This window comes from Myzus persicae, unplaced genomic scaffold (genome assembly GCF_001856785.1).
Source record: "Myzus persicae strain clone G006 unplaced genomic scaffold, MPER_G0061.0, whole genome shotgun sequence".
Lineage (NCBI taxonomy): Eukaryota > Metazoa > Arthropoda > Insecta > Hemiptera > Aphididae > Myzus > Myzus persicae.
The window spans coordinates 138,870-157,908 of NW_019104433.1; the positions used below are offsets into that span (position 1 = coordinate 138,870).

The window sequence follows — 19,039 nt, forward strand, 5'->3', positions numbered from 1 at the left end:
CAGAAAATGGTGTGTATGTGCTCGACAGCAGGTACGAATATGCGTCGTTGACATACAAACATTATATACAGTATAATATACACGTATACAGGCGCACACAGCTTGTGCGTTTGAGAGTGGGTGGGAGTGAGGGAGGGAGAACGATCGTCCGCGGCACGTGCTCCATCACCACCCCTGGGTGCAGGGGTTGTGGCGGGGTCCGCGGTGTGGGTGGTGGCGGAGAGTATACATACGCACGTGCGTGTGTCATTGACCTCTGCTCCTACGTCTGGCCGTCGGAGGGGTGTGCGCGCGCGTGAGTGGGTCACACGCAATACCGTCGTCTTTGACGGCCGCGCGCACGTCGGCGGCGGCGGTAGACTGCTTTTGCGCGACTGGGTTGGTCGTCGCCGGCGGCCGCGGTTTTGGCCGGAGGGTGGGGGTGGCGGCGACCGGAGACGACCCGATCGGCTGCGCTCCTCCTCTTCACTCCTCTCGCGTGCGCGTGTCTGCCCACACAGCTCACTGCAGCAGCTTCCACAGCCGTCTGCACGTGAATTAGCTTTCTGTAGAAAAAAAATAAAATCGGCAGCTCATCGTCTCTCCCTCTTTCTCCCTCGCTCGCCATCTCTCCGTTTAGCGTAAGACACTCATTAATTAAGGAAAACAGTAACCTTTTTGAAAATATTAAATATTTCTTTAACATAATTTTAAGTCTTAGCCTTACAACAATTTGGAAACAAATTTAATTGTGTTGCTATTTTTAATTATCATTTTTAAGATTGTGAATGACAACAAACATACCCTGTGATCCTATAAGTATCCCTGTACCACTCCACTACATTCATCTAAACTTAAAATACTTATAAGTTATAACTGTTCAAAATGTAATTTGTTAATATCATCTAAGTACTCCAAAGTCCAAATAATATTCTGCTTTTGGATAAGGAATTAAAAATAGTCCAAAATTATGATTTTTAACAACTTCAAATGTTCTAAAAAAAAATTACATTTTCTAAAAGTTCATATATTTATAAAACGATGAGTGCCTTTCATGGATCACCGGTACATAGTATATTTAATTTTCATTTATACACACACACATTTAATTATAGTATTCGGTGCAGCATCGCACTTGGTTATTTTTTCATGCTTCGCCTAATTTTCTTACGGCTTGTCGTCAGCGTCGTCGTTATCAGCTGTGCAAAGCGATCCGATGATATAATGACGTGTATTCGTACTTTTATTATTCTGCATATTATTTTGGTTGGTTTTATCGCCTTTCCAGTTTGCGTAGGTGCATCGTAGGTACATTATATTATCACATAGGGAGGTACGTAATGTATTTACATTTTTGGCTCGTGCGTAAGTGTACAAAGTGTACAATTATTATTTTGTTTTATTCCGCCCTACGCGAAATCCGTCTAGAATTTCTTTTTCTCCAATCACATACTACGCCGTGCATAATAATTGTACATAACATGTCCAATGTACGCGTTGTATTTAATACTATTCACGTATTTAGTGGCTACGCGTGGACTTTTGAAATGATATCCCTCTGGCATTTATTTCTCTGCCTATCTGTCTTTCTCTCTCTGTCTCTCAATGTATGTATATATATGGAGTCACCCTGAGATTATAATCGCAGTCTGTATATATTATGTTATTATAAATACTCCGCTGCGAAACGTGTAAAAATAAATATTACGTTATAATAGTAATTCACTCCGCGAACGTGCTTAATATTTTATCGGGCAAATACTCGCGTCTTATATACTCAACTATATACTATACGTGTCTCTTATATATATATTCTGTGAGTGTGTCTGCGGATAGGAGCAATACAAATTCGATTAAAACGTTTGCCGCCGCCGCCGCCGCCGTGTGCAATATTGCGTCGTAAAATCTTGAGTTTGAAAAATTCATTACTCCGAAGAGTGTACATATATAATATATATAGGTATGTAGTTACCTCCTACCTACATAAATATATAAAAAAAAACCCGCTCGTTTTAAATTAATCACGTTCAAAATATTATAAAATATATAACATATTATACGGAATGTCCCTCGACGGAGTTCACTAATATAAAGTGGTGTTGTGTAATGGAGTTTACGTTATTATTATTGCTCACAACGCTTTAAAATGGTTTATATAATATATGTAAGTCGGAATTATAGATTTACAATTTCTGAATAATATGTTTAATGCGCGGTCGGTCGAATGCGAATCGGTGATACAGCCACACACAATCTCTTATAAATAGTGCATTTATACTCATGTTATACATATTTAACGAGGGATATTATAACAACATTATTGTTATTCATGCGAAACTGTATTATAAACGAATCCGAGATTAATTATCTTGAACTCGAATTTTATTGTTGTTGTATAATTGTATAAATTGTTATTATACGCGTCCGACTTATTAAAACTCTTCGCCTCGACTATTATATTAGTATGTGCCGTTGTTTTCTCGTTTAACGTAATAATTTTGCTCGAAAATTACATTTCAAAAATAATATGCAGAGTGTCTACGATACACAACAATTGTTTTTTAATTACACTATGTGCCTAAAATAAATGATTTACCTTTTACTTTAGAGTGTACTTAATTCGTAATTATGTATCGGTGTGTTATTAATATGTCGTTTCAGTGTCAACACCAGGATTACACTTACTTTTTAGCGCTGAAATAAATAAAACGATATTTCTGTGAAGGTACCGACGACGTACAATATTATATTACAATTATTAATTATGTTATAAACTCATCAAGGCCTACGAAAATATAATTTTTATTACTCGGAGCATGAGTGGAACCAGGGGGAGGCTAATAGTTGTAATTTTCACAAAACTTATAACAACAAATATAAAACCACAATTTTTACAACTTTTATCATTTATTTTTAGTATTCTCATAGTCCACACAGATAGTAGATGCATGTTACAACTCATATACCGACGTACCTCCAATAATTACATACTTTTACTCGGGTCTATAATAGTTGATACTATAATATGTTTTTTGTTAGTAATTTAATGTTAGCAATATACAATTTTTTAGAAATACGGGTTTTGGGCCTTGGGTGGGGGGGGCGTGGCCCCTAGGGCCCCCCGGAACCGCCCCTGTGTGGAGCTTATGCAGTATACACGGACATTATTATTGTAATACCCATATTTATTATGCTTGATATCGAAACACTTAATAGTGAGCCGTTATGTATTGTAGGTGCGTTTTAAAAAAAAATAATAACTATGTATTTCGCTCATTTAATTAAAACGTTTTTTTTTTTTTATCCTACATAAATTCGCCGCCGCTCTTGGCCTTTGGTTCCGTTATCGCGCTTGCCTTGTGCATATGAATATAATATTATGATATTATATTAAATTTACTTTCATTGCATTATCATTATTATTGTTATTACCTGCATTTGTTGTTGTTCTTATTATTATTATTATTATTATCGGTTGTATACACACGTATTGGAAAATCTGCGGTTTACGTGCATCAGGTGGAAATAGCACACGCATAGAAACGAGCTGTATATTTTATAAAACTATGAGTGCAATGCAAATATTAATGACTTATTTAAATGGAATAAACATTTTGTACGCTGAACTTGTATTATACTTGCTCTCAAAAAAGATACATATTTTGCATTTTATTTTGGTATTAAATTCAACCTGTAACTTGGGTCCCCAGTTTTGGGAACACAACTTGCCTTTATTATTTTTCCTACCTGCTATATATTCTAATAGCCATAACCAAATTACGAACCCAAAACTTCACTTTTTTGTTTACGTTTTTCAATTTGTATTTTAAAATGCATTTAATTTTCAATTTTCGTACACAATAGACCTAACATTAAAGTAAGTTATAGTTATTAATAAATGTAATCGATGTAGGTACCTAATATAAAATTGTTAAACTTATTAAAACAAATGAAAAATGTTTTTTTATTATAAAATATTATATAATATTAGTATGGACCTTATATACTACAAATTCACCCTGGCAATTTGCATTTATTTAAATGTTTCATAATGTAATATATCATTTATGATTTTATATTAAAAACTTAGTCGCGACCAGGCTATTATTTAAAACAAAATAACTACTGCGCCCATGACTCTTTTTGGATCTTTTTTTTCTGGACGCAACTCATCTATACTTATAATTATCTTGGACCCGAGTATAGAAGACATGCACCGAAAATGTTTTAAATGTATTATAAGGTAGCAGTCTAAGTCTTGGGACGTAAGTGCACGGCGGCGGGAAGTAAGCCACTGCCAGAAGATGAGTGGTGGACGTGGTGAACAAAAGCCCATCGTCTTTTTTTTCACAGTAATGAGTGCGCAGCGTCATAGCTCCTGAATATATATATGTGCGTATCGGTGCAACTGGATATACAACTATATATAATATCCTAACCGGAAGCAATCGTTTTTGTAGTAAGTAATAAACTTTTTTCGTCCTTTTAAAATTGTCCATGCGCCGCCGCGCCGCTGACCTGGCATTGTCACCGTACTGGTTTTTTCTCTTCCTACAATAAAAGAATCTTTTGAAGACATTTTCTCCTTCCGCTGCGTCGATAATAATGCGGATGCGAGGCGAAAAAAAATGAAGAACTAATTCTGTCTTAATGAAATAATAAACATTTGTTGTGAAATATTTACTCCGATAGTTATATCTGAAAACGCAAATAAAAAACAATCACGATCGTTTTCTTCGCATATGTATATACATATAGGTGGATATTGTTATATAGATGATTGCTATAAATACCTTTACACAATATTATGTTTTTTTGTACCTTCGCGTTATTGTAAAAATGTTTGTGTTTTAATGAAATAATTTAAATTTTATTATTATTTTTTTCACCCTCGTATTAAAACGATGGGGAAACGTCGACAATATTAATACTACTAGCACTTATAATTGTCTTATTGTAATAAAATGTATAATGTTTGTATATTCATTTTATTTTTTATCCAAGTGTCTCGTTATTTATCGTTTTGCACTATCGTAAATGTTTAGATTTGTTTCCCCTTTATTTTTATTTTTTTATTTTTTTGTAAAGACCGTTAAAACAACGAGTCCCGGAGATTGTGTATAGCTTGTACGCCGTATAATGTATATTAAAGTGTAAAGTATCGAACGCATTGGAATACAATTCCTCGAAAGTACCTACTCGAATGGGATTCGAAAATGAAAATTATTTCTGAACATTATGTAACATCTGTCTGGGACACGGTTTACATATTGTACAAATAGTACATAATATATTGTATTATATAGTGTGTACATTATGTGTAGTTTTTCGGTTAGGTTGTATTGCGAAAATATATAAAGCGCTTATAAATGCCGTATACGCGCACAATCTATATAATGACCTGGTTCGCACGTTATCATCGTAGGCAACGCAAAACATTGGTAAACAGCCGAGTGTAATGCACTGTGGTGTGTCGAGTATTTACATATTATATTACTACTACTTTGTACTATCGCGCCTCGAAATGAAATGGTTTTCGTTTTTTACTTTTCTACTTTTCGTATAAAATAATATGCACTTAGGTACGTGTTTTTTTTTTTTTTTTTATCAAGCGTTGTGAAATACTCGATTGGGAACTATATGATTATGCGCACCTCTATAATATTATCACATGTAGGTAATTAAAATACGAAAAAAATTCCCCACTAGCTCGAACCGTATGTAGATAGGTACCTTATTCTGAGTTTGCGCCTTCGTATACATCACAGTAATTAAAATATCGGACTGCAGCTGCAGTCGACAGTCGTGCTATGCTCGTTCCACATATACCTACGCCTAAATAAAATTATATGGAGGAGAACTTCGTCTGTTTGCGGATATACAACAGAAGACATAAATATAGCGCCAAAATGAGATAAGAAAAAAATAATTCGTATTGCACAAAGGCGCTAAAATCCGGGATACCTGTATGCTCCATTCCAGATATTAAAATTAGAACTTTGTGTACATCGTTTAAAATGTCAAATGCCAAATCGTCAAATGTATTATCTGATTGCGACAGAGGGTCAGAGTTTAGTGTTATAACAAACTATTTTGTTGCCTTACGTAATAAACATTCGCGTAATAATCTATCGAGTAGTGAACATTAATTCTATACAAAACAATTACGAATAGAGGCGTTTTATTAATTGACATAATATAGACTTTTAAGGTTATATAATAATACTATGGATTATTGACGATTTTGTAATGTATAAAATAAAATATCAATATTAGTGTATTGCTAGTATTAATATTGTCTTTTTAATATCTTTGGCGCTGGTGTCTTACTAATTTTGGCGCCAATCTCATGTATTTTTATTTCTTTGGCGTTTATGTCATATAGCTCAACTCAATACATAACACAACATATAATAATAATATTATATATAGTGTATAATATTACGGCGGGCGCGCGATTCATTTTTAGATGTGTCAACATTTTGAAATCGATGTATGATAAAGTTTACATTTAGAAATTCAAATATTTTCTGTTTTTTTATCTGCGCAGCGCTTATAGAGGTATTCGACTATTTGCTATGATTATACACACCTTTATATCTCATATAGGCACCTAATACAAATACGAACAAACTCCGTATCTATGTCGAACAATCATAGGTGTTTATCCTTCGCATACCTTCGTATTATATATTATTATCATGCGTAATAAAAATATCGTACATCTGTACATTTCTGTTGCTACAAGTCGGCCGTGCTCAGTGCTGTACCTATTATATTTTATATTGTATACGGAGAAGAACGTCATCCAACCCGTTTCGCGCACGCACAGCAGAATAATAATATTATATAGATAGAATAGGTATGTATGTGTGTATTACGACGAGTGGGATTCACTTTTAGATGTGTCAAAATTTCGAAATCGATTTAAGCGAAAGTTTACGATTTAAAATTCAAATATACCGTCCTTTTGTGTACAGCGCGTACCTATATAGATATATAGAGCGTCGGGGACGTTCGCCAAAGAGAATTTAAAACATCGTCGAAACACCCGTCAAAACGGTTGAGCACTTTAAAGGGTAAAGAAAAAACCTGAGGCGACATTGTGGACTCAGGCCAAGGGTCGTATATATATATGTATATGTAATATGTATAAATAGGGGGTTGTCGTGTGCGTCGTGAGTAATGCTGTAGGTATGTGTGTAGGAGACCACAGGTAAACAGAGTTACACTGCAGCAGTCTGAGCTTTGTACGTATATATACAGGGTGGGTGACCGTGTTCTTCCTTTGTTTTTTTTTCCTACGTTAGCCTTACGGGAATAATATACGCCGACCCGCACTGTATATTATTCTACGTGTGAAGTAGGTGTGCGATATATATATATAATGACGATTAATATCAAAAGCCGACCTAGAAAGATCGTGAGAGCAAGGGATGACGGTCGACACGAGCATTAATAATACATGTATGCGCCATTATTCTTTTGCCGCCCGTGACTCGTTAAATAAAAGTGCAGAGAACAAAACCTGCCACTCTATATATAGGTATCCGTTCGAAACATTTTTCAATTACAACAATGTACTAGTGCCTACCCATCGTATTCAATCTCAACCTTAATAATTATGCTAGACTTAAAAGTAATCTACCCCGATTATTATTATTATTATTATTATTATTATTATTATTATTACTGTTGTTGTAGAGGGAGATAGCTGCAGCAGGTCACGCCTGCTATATAATCTTCTTCTTCTTCTTCTTCAGCTTAGCGGTCCATTCAGGACCATCGCTGCCATCAAAATTTCTCTCCACCTCTCTCTCTGATATGCTATCTCTAAAGTTGCGTCCTGGTCAATCATTTCTATGTCTTTGGCAACTACGTCAATCCATCGGGTTTTGGGTCGTCCTAGGGGTCTCGTTTTATTTATTTTATTGATAAGTACATTTTTAATTAATTGTCCATCTGCCCTCCATACATGTCCAAACCATTCTAGTCGTTTTTTCCTAATAAAGTAGAGTATGTCTGGCTTATTATAAAGAGACTTTATATTTTCGTTGCTTCTTCTATCGTATGTCAGTGTTTCTGGGTTGAAGATTGGTCCATAAATGGTTCGTAACACTTTCCTTTCGAATGTGATAAGTATTCTGCTATCACCTTTAGTTAACGACCAGGTTTCACAGGCGTATGTTATCACAGGTCGAAGGTAGCTATGATATAGTAGTATCTTTGATCCTCTCGATAACAGCTTAGACCTCAGGAGTTTGATAATACTGAAGTAACATCTATTTCCACTAGTGATCCGTTCACTTATTTCTATATGCATATCATTTTTGTTGTTGATGTTTACGCCTAAATACTTAAAATTATCAACTTTTTCAAATTTATAATTATCCACTACTATGGAATCTATATTTGGTGGTCTTCTCGATACGACCATATACTTAGTTTTCCCCTCGTTTACATGTAATCCTATTCCTTTACTTGCATTTATGAGTTTAGATGTTGAGTTGATGATTTCCTCTTTGGTTTCACCCATCAGCACAATGTCATCTGCATAGGCTAACCTAACTTGTTCATTGCTTATCTCCATCCTTCTGTCATCGTTTGTGTCTCTAATTATTTTTTCGAGGGCTAGGTTAAATAGAGCAGGTGACAACGCGTCCCCTTGTTTAAGGCCAGATTTGACTTCAAAAGGATCTGAGATGCCTTGCATATAACACACTCTGCAAAGTGTTTTTTCGTAACATGCTTTTATTAGGTTCACATACTTTTTGGGTATTCCTAAAATTACCAATGCTTTCCAAAGCTCTTCTCTGTCTACACTATCATACGCCTGCTTGTAATCCACAAAGACTAGATGCAGGTCCTTCCCAAATTCGTAGTATTTTGACATTAATTGTCTTAGCGCGAAAGCATGGTCTGTTGTGGATTTTCCTCTCCTAAACCCGCATTGGTAATTCCCAACTATTTCTTCAACATACGGGTTTAACCTTTCTAATATCAGTGTTGTCAGAATTTTATAGCATGTGTCCAGTAGCGAAATTCCTCTATAGTTCTCAGTTTTAGTAGGGTTGCCTTTTTTAAATGTTGGGCATATAATTGCAGTTTTCCATTCTTCCGGGATTGTCTCAGTTTTCCATATTGTTTTAATAACTTCTATAATTTTGCTCACCAACATCGTACCACCTTTTTTAAGTAATTCCGCTACTATGCTGTTTTCTCCTGGGGCTTTGTTATATAATATAAAATATAATTACGCTTGTTGTTCGGTCGTCTTTATAACCAGGTATGTAGTGTATATATTCGAAATTATAATTGAATATCAAAATGCAATGTTCGCACAAAATACACGAAATCAATACGAACATGTCATCCTCTGTGTAGTTGAAATAACAGGGCGCCAAATGCCTGCAATGATGATGTGATTAAAACGAGTTTCTTGTTAGATGTGGGTGGAGGGGTGCCTTATCGGTACTGTCACGGCTTAAGTGGGTTGTACTCAGCTGTGTATTTATATTCGCGAGTAGCACATATAGTAGCGGTACATTTTGAGGGATGTCAAAGTTTTTAAGTAGATTTTTTTACTTTATTGACTATTGTGGGTGATCATCATAATACCTATTAAATTGTTATAATATGGTTACGTGTAATAATTACCAATACTGTTTGTTATATTATGTCGATTTTGTGACAATAATTAAAAATGTTCGACGGGTATTTTATACACATCGTCTCTCACTCGACACGCACTAACACGCCATTGCTGCTGTGGAGAGTTTGGCGAGGATTACTATTATTATTATATTATGTTCGTAGGCCAAACCGTATTGTTGTATCCATCATAATATACATATACGTGTATATATACATAAATTTATGAATGAATGATATCCCGTCTTCGTCGTCATCATAATAATATATCCCTTGCAGCTCTGTCCTCGAAGCCTGTCAACATCCGAATTCTCGCGTAATGTATTCCTATTATTCGTGCACTTCGGCGCATATATTTGTATATATTATATAGTCGAAGCGAGGAGAAAAAAGATCGCTTGATCCCTTCGCACGCCGTTGTCGAATAACGTCGGGTGTATCATTAATATTTTCTATTTGAACGTTTCTCCCGGCGGCGCAGGAGCGGGAGGCGACATCCCAAAAGTCTCGCATAGAAAACACTATACGACAACTCTATAAATAATATATTTTATAGGTATTGTATGATGTCATATATATCGTGTATATATATATATATAAGGTGTAGGTACCTATATAACACGTATATAATAATATATACCTGTATTGGCAAGTATTGTGTTTGTGTGTGAATGAAATTCCGTGCTACGCGAGACGCGTAGTCTTGCAGTATACGTTTAGCCGAGGATTATACTATGTATATTAGTATTTAATGTATACCTATATACATATATATATATATATATATATATATATACTATTGTGCTCTTGTATGTGTATTTTATCAATATAGTACGTCGTTTCATTCATCATTGAGCCATTAATTGGATCTGCACATTTTCTATTCCGCTGCGCTTACGAAAATACTTTTGTGAATACGCGTGTGCGCGTGTACACAATAATATATATAAATACAATGTATACTGTATATGTTATATAATACGGTTCTCACGGAGATTTGTGTAATATATATGCACGCCCCCCACCCGTCCAAACTCGTCCACCCATGCAATGTAGCTGGATAGGCATCTCGTTTATTCGATGAACAGTTTGCTCTAATATATAGATAACAACAGTGTAACGTCCTTTTTTTTTGTGTCCCACCTATTTACTTGAATAACGATTCGCCACCGATTATTCGCTCACCCTCTTTTTCCTCTTCGATAATTAGCAGTTATTAAAAACCTGATTCTTGGTATTTTTTATATTAGTACTGAAAGACCGTATTTTAATTCTTCATATTTTTGGTTCAACTGTTAAGGGGATTATAAAAAACTCTCCTGTGAAGATACAAACTCTTGTTTTTCAAACGATAACCCCCTCCCCCTATCCTCCCTCTCATAAACTATTTAGTATATATTTTTCTGAAAATGTTGACGTACCTATCAATCCAAATCGAAATTCGAACGTTTTGTGTTGATACCCAGTATCACAATTTAGTTTAAATTAATCTATTCATATAATTCATACAAATGGTCCAAGTAACTATAGTAAAATATACTATAGATCCATTGTTAATTTTTTTTTTAAACCATCTTCGAGGACTATTATCTATAATATAGGCATTTTAATAACTGAAAAATGACTTGTTCTTTCATTCAATTAAATTGAATACATCAACATTTTCAAAAAATAATTTACTTTTCCCAAGGGGGATTATCATATTTTGAAAATAAAAAGTTTTTTGAGCAATAAACATGCTTGGTGAATCACCTTGTACATTTTATATGCACATATATATGTGTGTGTGTGTGTATGTACAAAATGCAATTTTAACAATTTTTTCCTTCGTTTTTGTTTCCAGGTAAATCGCCCTTTTTTCAAACACTCGAAGATCAAACGGGATTGTTGGACGACTCTGGTTCGCATTTGATCGATACATCCGTGCAAGCTCTGACGTCGCCATCTCGGTCGTCGCCCCACAGTCAAGGATCGGAAAGCAGCGAAAGGTTTTCCAGGAAAGTTTTTGTAGGCGGCTTGCCACCGGACATCGACGAAGGTGCGTTTATATTTTCATACCCTGCCGTCAGTCTTAAAAAATAAACGATTCGATTTTGTTTGAATATCAATGTTTGTCAATATAATCTAATTTGTGTTGTACATTTATCTCCTAGATGAAATCACAGCTAGTTTCCGCAGATTCGGTCAACTGGTGGTCGACTGGCCTCACAAAGCTGAGAGCAAGTCTTACTTTCCGCCAAAAGGATACGCTTTTCTTTTATTTCAGGTATTTATTGGTCTTAATCAATTATTTAGTATAAATATTCAAAAATACTCTCTTTGATTTTTTTCTTAATATATTCTGGATTAATTAATACATGAGATGACCTTCAGATTTCGAATAACCATAAAATAAAATAAAATATGTACTCATGTACAGGAAACCTATTGTTTCTATAACCACAAGTATTTGAAGTATGAATTTACAGGAAAGTACTATATTTTATAACTCACATTCATATTTTAATTTCCCTGTTTTTTAAATTGTGGGTTCATTCATAATTTTTAATTTAACGTAGTGTTTATAATTTAAAAATTATAAAACTTAAAAATATTTCCATATAGCATATTATTCAATGGACCACCGGGACCGCTTAGTAAAAATAATAATAATAATAATAATAATAATAATAATAATAATAATAAAGCTCCGTAACATTACAGATTAAGTGTCATTAAATAAATAATATCTCTATTGTCTTTTATCACTAAATTAATAATATCATATTACATATCACACATAATCAATGTAATTTATATTTTATATGTATGTATAGAAAATAATTTAATAGTTCGCTATTTGCACTTTAGTTCATCTGAACTATATTGTATTCAATTAATAAATGTATTAAGGTAAGAATCGTCTTCACAAGAATAATAATTAGTATCTACTTAAAATTAACCTTGAGACAATCTCATTAAAGGTCGTTGAATACCGTATAACAAGATAATTGTATGGAATATTAATTTGACGATATCTGTCCATTCGTAAAAACAACCTATTGTTTAGAATAAATAACTTGATTATTTATTTATTATCAACGTAAAAATCTAATAATTTATTTACTACATTTTATTATTTGTGATTTTTTCTTAAATACCTATACATGTTTTGAATAGATCATTTTTATTGTGACTCGTGTAATATTATACAATATGAGTCTAGACATTTTATTTCTACTACACAGGGCCTTATTGCCCATTAAAATGTTCAGTTTTCATAAATGCGAATAACAACCGAATAAAGAATATTAACTTTTTGTTTTTAAACTTGATACATATTTTTCAATTTGTTGAAGTTTCTTAAACCCGTTATGAAAAGCGTATATAACTTATAAAATATATTGTTTTAGCCGTCGACATACAAGGTAAATGTTGCACTATATCTTAAATTCTTATATAAGTATACTTAACAAACCAACAAACTTGACCTCTACAACTTTTATAAAATTATGAAAACAAGATTAATATAAGTCTAAAGGGTTTGAAAAAGTTGTTTTAAAAACAAACATTAAATATCAACTCTGCTGCATTTCTTAATTATAATGTAAAGTATTCGTTAAAGATGAGTTCAATTTTATTTTTTTTAAACAGTTGTAAAATACAAATTTTCTTCGGTGATTTGATATCAATTTTAAATTGTGTGTGTGAAAAAAAATTTAAAAGCCTGTCCTGCGGAAAAAGTTACTTCGATTATCTCATTTATGTTATTATTGAATTAAATAAAAATATAATTAAACAAACAAACAAATGAACTCGTTGATAAATTATTTTTGCAAACTTGAGGGCGTTTTTAAAAAAAAAAAAAAACTCCGAAATGCCTTCTTCATTTATGTATTTGATTCATTTCGTGTTTGTGTGTGTGTTCCAATTATTTGGCAAATTACCAATTGGCCCAAAACTTACATTTTTTCGCACCCATTGCACGGGCATACTAGAAATACAACGAACGGCAAAAGCGACAGAGAGATATATGGTCTTTGGGTTATTTTTTTTTTCAAAACAGCTGATGTCAATATACCATGGTATAGTATATATAATTATATTATTATATTATATTATGTATTATTATACATATATACTATACCATCGTTATATTATAATACATTTTATACTTACTTACCTACATACCAACTGTCGTTTGGATATTTTTTTTTACGATATATTTCTGCTGCAGGACGAGTCTTCGGTACAGCAATTGATCGACGCGTGCATTCAGGACGACGACAAACTATACTTGTGCGTGTCTTCTCCGACCATCAAAGACAAACCGGTGCAAATCAGGCCTTGGCGTCTGTCCGACGCCGATTTTGTGCTGGACGCATCCATGCCGCTAGATCCTCGGAAAACCGTGTTCGTGGGTGGCGTACCCAGACCGTTGAAAGCCGGTAAGTTGTAATAACGAACACGATGAACATTTACAAGTATTATTAGTTATCACTAGGTATTGTAATCATTTTATCAAGATGCAATCTAAAATTCGAAAGTGAAAGAGATCTCAGCTGGGACTCCTCGACCCAATTAATCTCTCCTCTCCCCCGCTTACAACCCCGTTAAAGATGTCATTGTACTTATTCAAATTTAATATGGTATTACTACTATATATATATGTTTGCAATACACAATTGGGTTTTTTCATTTTTTATCACTGTCCTCCTTTTTACTTCTAGTCGAATTGGCTATGATCATGGACAGATTGTACGGCGGAGTGTGTTACGCGGGAATCGACACCGATCCAGAGCTTAAATATCCAAAAGGAGCCGGCCGAGTAGCATTTAGCAATCAACAGAGCTATATTGCCGCCATTAGCGCCCGCTTCGTACAGCTCCAGCACGGTGACATCGACAAGAGAGTGAGTATGATTTCCCGTCCACGGCGCTGCGAAAAACAAATTCACCGAAGAAGTAGTTCGGGTTGAGGGAAGGGGGGTTTGGGTTTGGAGGTTCGCTGGGCTACACAATATATGCCCCCGGGGTCATGAGTTTTGTTTCGAATTTCTATCAAGTATAACACAAATATTAAAATTAAATCATAAAAGTTTCTATTGTAATTTGTAGTGTAAACTATGTAGGATATCATTAGGTAATAGGTATAATATAAATCATTATTATTGTACCGATTGGACCATACGCATACCTGCTTACCAACTAAACCGACCGTGTTGTGAGACAAATCCTCTCCAGTAATACCTACCTCTGCAGGTATTGCAGTGTGGGAGATGATAAAAATATTTAGAAACAACTCAATACGGAGAGCGCACTACGTTTGATCAACTTCTTGGATTCTTTTCTCAACACCTTTTTTACTTTCGTAACACTATTTATATAACTACGTTAGGTTAGGTTATTAACCCATTCATATCCCACTAGATAAAATCTAATCTCAAACACGTCACTGAGTATGATGCTTGGTTTACCTCATTCAGCATATTTACATACCAATGATATTAATTTTTGTTGTTTCTCACCTCCTCTTTACTATATTGTCATCGCTGTTGTCTGGCGATATAATTTTATTGATTTGGTTGTTAACATACTTGATTTTGTGATCAAGGTTGAAGTCAAACCGTACGTGCTTGACGATCAGATGTGCGACGAGTGCCAAGGACAGAGATGTGGTGGCAAGTTCGCACCGTTCTTTTGCGCCAACGTCACTTGTTTACAAGTAAGCGAGCCGTGAGTCAAAATAATTCTATTAGTTTGGTATTATTATTTTGATTTTGGTTTGATTTGTTGAATTTATCTTGTACACATATATACAGTGCATTCATAAAGTTTAGAAGCGTGAATTGCAAAACAATTTGAAGACATTAATTAAACGTTTTCAAACTTTTTGAACGCCTTATAAGTTGGTAAGCCCTGTCGTGCCGTGTTAAGAGTACCATAATTAATATTTTTAAATTTATAGAATATATCTAATTTATAATATGCGCCTTTAAATGTGCCACTTTTTTTTCATATTTATATGTATTGTGAAAATAAATCTCTATTTCGCGTTTCGTTATCGGACATTATTATATCTATTATTATATTACATTAATTCGTGGTCAACTCGGTTCGGAATTTTAGGGCAGGTCTGAGTTATTTAAAAAACAATGTATATGTTTTCAGTACTATTGCGAGCTATGCTGGGCAACGATCCACTCGAGACCGGGCCGGGAATTTCACAAGCCGTTAGTTAAAGAAGGCGCAGAACGTCCAAGAACTGTGCCTTTCCGTTGGTCATAACGTAAGATTCCGTAACGAGTAGTCACATTTTATTAATCCACTTGTTTGTTTTGTTTTTTTATTTTATTTTATTATTCTTACGCATGTTTATACAAATGATATAAAAAAATTTAATGTTTTTGAATAGTCTTTTTAAAATCTGTCGTTTTTTAATGCGAGAACTGTTTTTTACAATTTTTTTTAATCTACCTTTATTACACAATTAAGCCTCTACTGACTTAGGGAAATTGACGGTTTTTTTTTATTGTAATTATTCTTTAGGACTATTTAAATAATTCAGGGTAAACACAATGGATAGGGCTCTTTACACCGAGCAAAAACGAATTGTATTAGTACTACAAACGAATTGTATTAGTACTACACAAACCTTCCAAAGAACTTAGATTTTGTTTCGTTAGAACTATTTTTCATTTTATTTTTATTGTTTTTCAACTGTTGGTTTTTCTCTTTATACTTAGATAATATGCAACTTCCAAAAAGATTTTTTTTGTTTAATGACCTAACTTAAGAGTTTTGTTTTTATTTTATTTTAAAGTTTATTATTTTTAGACAAATTGTTTCGACTACTGCCACCTTTTTATCATACAATTTTTATAGATATTGTTTTAATTTTGTTTTTTTGTTTTGATAAAATGGTTTTTTTATATACACATTTAATATATATATACATATAATATATATATATGTATATATAAATATATACATATTTATATATAACATATATAAATTAATTAAATATTGACATTATTAATTTGCGAGTTAAATCAGTTTGGTATTTAAACCTTTATTTTCCCATGATTTTTGTTCTTAATATTATCTTATTATTAATTATTTATATTTTTGGGGGCAATATTGTTTAGAATAACCAATATATCTAATTGATATTGCGGACGTGGACCACAGGTGTTACCTATAGCAATCGAAACTCTTTAATAAATTAATTAATTATCAATGTGCAATGTTTCGTAAATTAAATGTATGCATGCATCCATGCAAACAATAGGTGTGCCCTTTTCCTGGTTTTTCGCCTAAGTTTTAAATTACAATATGAAATAAAAAGAATACGATATTAAATATATTTTTCTACTTCTTTTTTATATTTTTTAGGCAGCTTCGTTACGTCTTAGCCTAGTTACCAATTCTAAAACGTTAAAAGTTAAAAATAAGAAGAAAAAAATATTTGAAATTACACAAAACTGAAAACTGGTGTTTTCTCGTCAAAATTTGTATTACCTTTTTTTAAGTAAAAAAAAAAATGAATAACGTTTGTTGAATGTTATTTAGTTTCAAAAGTTTTTAATGTTTCGTTATTTGTTTTTTGATATTGATAGTATTTAGTTTTTAAAAACCTACCTTTATTTTTTATAATAATTCTCTATATTTTTAATATACTCTACTATACCCTTAGGAACCCGATCGTTTTTATAAAATACCTCAATTTTTGAGGAATGCTTAACGCAGGTCTTCTGCCCCTCTACCCCTCATTTTTCCACTGAAATTGACAATGTTCCTGGAGTATAAATTATCGGCGACATAGAAAAAAATGTACCAACCGTAATATATTTACATTGTTTCAGCAAAACGTATATGAATTACCAACATTTTTCAATTGGTCGGTAGCATTGCATGTAAATCTTAAACATTATTGAATTGAATGTCGTTTAAGTCCTTTGGTCGATACTGAATTATTTCCAGTTGTGTCCTAAATGATAACGCGTATCATTTGCACATAATTGCCTCCTGCTATTCATTATTTGTACGTCACGTTAGTATCGAGTTTCCGATAATCAAATCATATCAGTAATTGATGATAAGCCATCAATTAATTTATATAAACATTCAAGGACATTCTCCACTTTAACATTTTACATCATGGTGCTGCCGATGCAAACGATATATACATTATACAGCAATATTAAAATACTAACAATTATTTGGCCCTCCTTTTCCTTTCTCTCGTACCTCAGTTTTCATTGTCATTCGATTTGGTAACGTTAAGCTGAGAAGATAAAATCAAAAAACAAGCAATTTAAATACATTGTACTTAAGTTAAAATATATACTATACATTTTTCAATAAAAATAAAAAAAACATAATAAATAATAAAATAATAATACATTTTTAAGAATGGTGATTTATACTATAATAATAGATGATACTGCGTTTTCTTGCACTTGATTTAGAGAGTAATGATAAATTTCACTATGTACATAAAAAAAAAACAAAATAATTATGGTTTAGGCAAATTGTTGTGTTTTCATTTTTTTGGGGGAAAAATTTAGTGTAATTTTTATCATGAATCGATAAGTTTTTTAATCGCACCTAAAATATATAAAATATTTATAGCGAATTTTTTCATTATATACATTAGGTTATTGATAATATGTAAAAAAAAGAAAAAACCAAAAAAAATAATTTTTAAAATATTTTGGCAGTCAGATTTTACTAGTTTCTAGTCAAATTATCATTAGCCCATTATGTTCCTAAGCACAGGAGCCATATTTAATAATACAAATATTAAAAGTAGATACTTTTTTTTCTTTTCTATTGCTCATTACTATAACAATTAAACAATTTTAACAGTACACATTTTCAAAAAAGATTTTCCACTTTTAAAATAATAATTTTACTTTTTAAGCTGACAACTGATATTTTATATATTATTAAAATTAAAATTACAAATATTATTCAAAATTAGACTTAGTTATTTTGAGATAACAAAAATAAATAAATAGTTGTATTTTTTTTAAAACTTTTTTGTCTATTAAATGCTAAGTAAAAAGAAAGCATTACTTTAAGTGTTCATCGGTGTTTATATATAATAATGTCTGTTTGTCATTTAGTGTTTTGGCTTGTGTGGTTTTTGCGGTAGGGAAATAATTTTAATTTTTCTTGAAAAATAAAACAATCTTTTATAATTTTATTACAAATTTTAATATTATGTAATTACTTGTTTTTATTTCGCTGGCCATTCTGACATACATGTATTTGGCTGTGATACAGTATTTTGTACATCTTTTATTTTTTAACTGCATAATGCTCGTTTAATTGAATTGTTGACTCGTTTTTCTTTTCTTTTACTCTTTTTTGAGATGAAAATGGCTATATTTATTTTTCTTTTCTTTTTTTTTTTCATATACATT

General features: G+C 32.6%; 1 protein-coding gene across 2 annotated transcripts in view; it reads left to right on the forward strand.

The window, feature by feature from the left end:
- LOC111042146 (cytoplasmic polyadenylation element-binding protein 2) overlaps positions 1-16,217 on the forward strand; it is a 70,644-nt gene extending 54,427 nt beyond the window's left edge. The window contains exons 3-8 of one of the 2 annotated variants that reach the window (XM_022326667.1): positions 11,474-11,668; positions 11,784-11,896; positions 13,847-14,057; positions 14,340-14,521; positions 15,223-15,344; positions 15,780-16,217. In XM_022326667.1, the coding sequence (XP_022182359.1) occupies positions 11,474-11,668; positions 11,784-11,896; positions 13,847-14,057; positions 14,340-14,521; positions 15,223-15,344; positions 15,780-15,846 (890 nt within the window). In that variant the 3' untranslated portion in view covers positions 15,847-16,217. The remainder of the gene's footprint in view (positions 1-11,473; positions 11,669-11,783; positions 11,897-13,846; positions 14,058-14,339; positions 14,522-15,222; positions 15,345-15,779) is intronic. The other variant, XM_022326666.1, reaches the window with a different exon arrangement.
- The last annotated feature ends 2,822 nt before the right edge of the window (positions 16,218-19,039 follow it).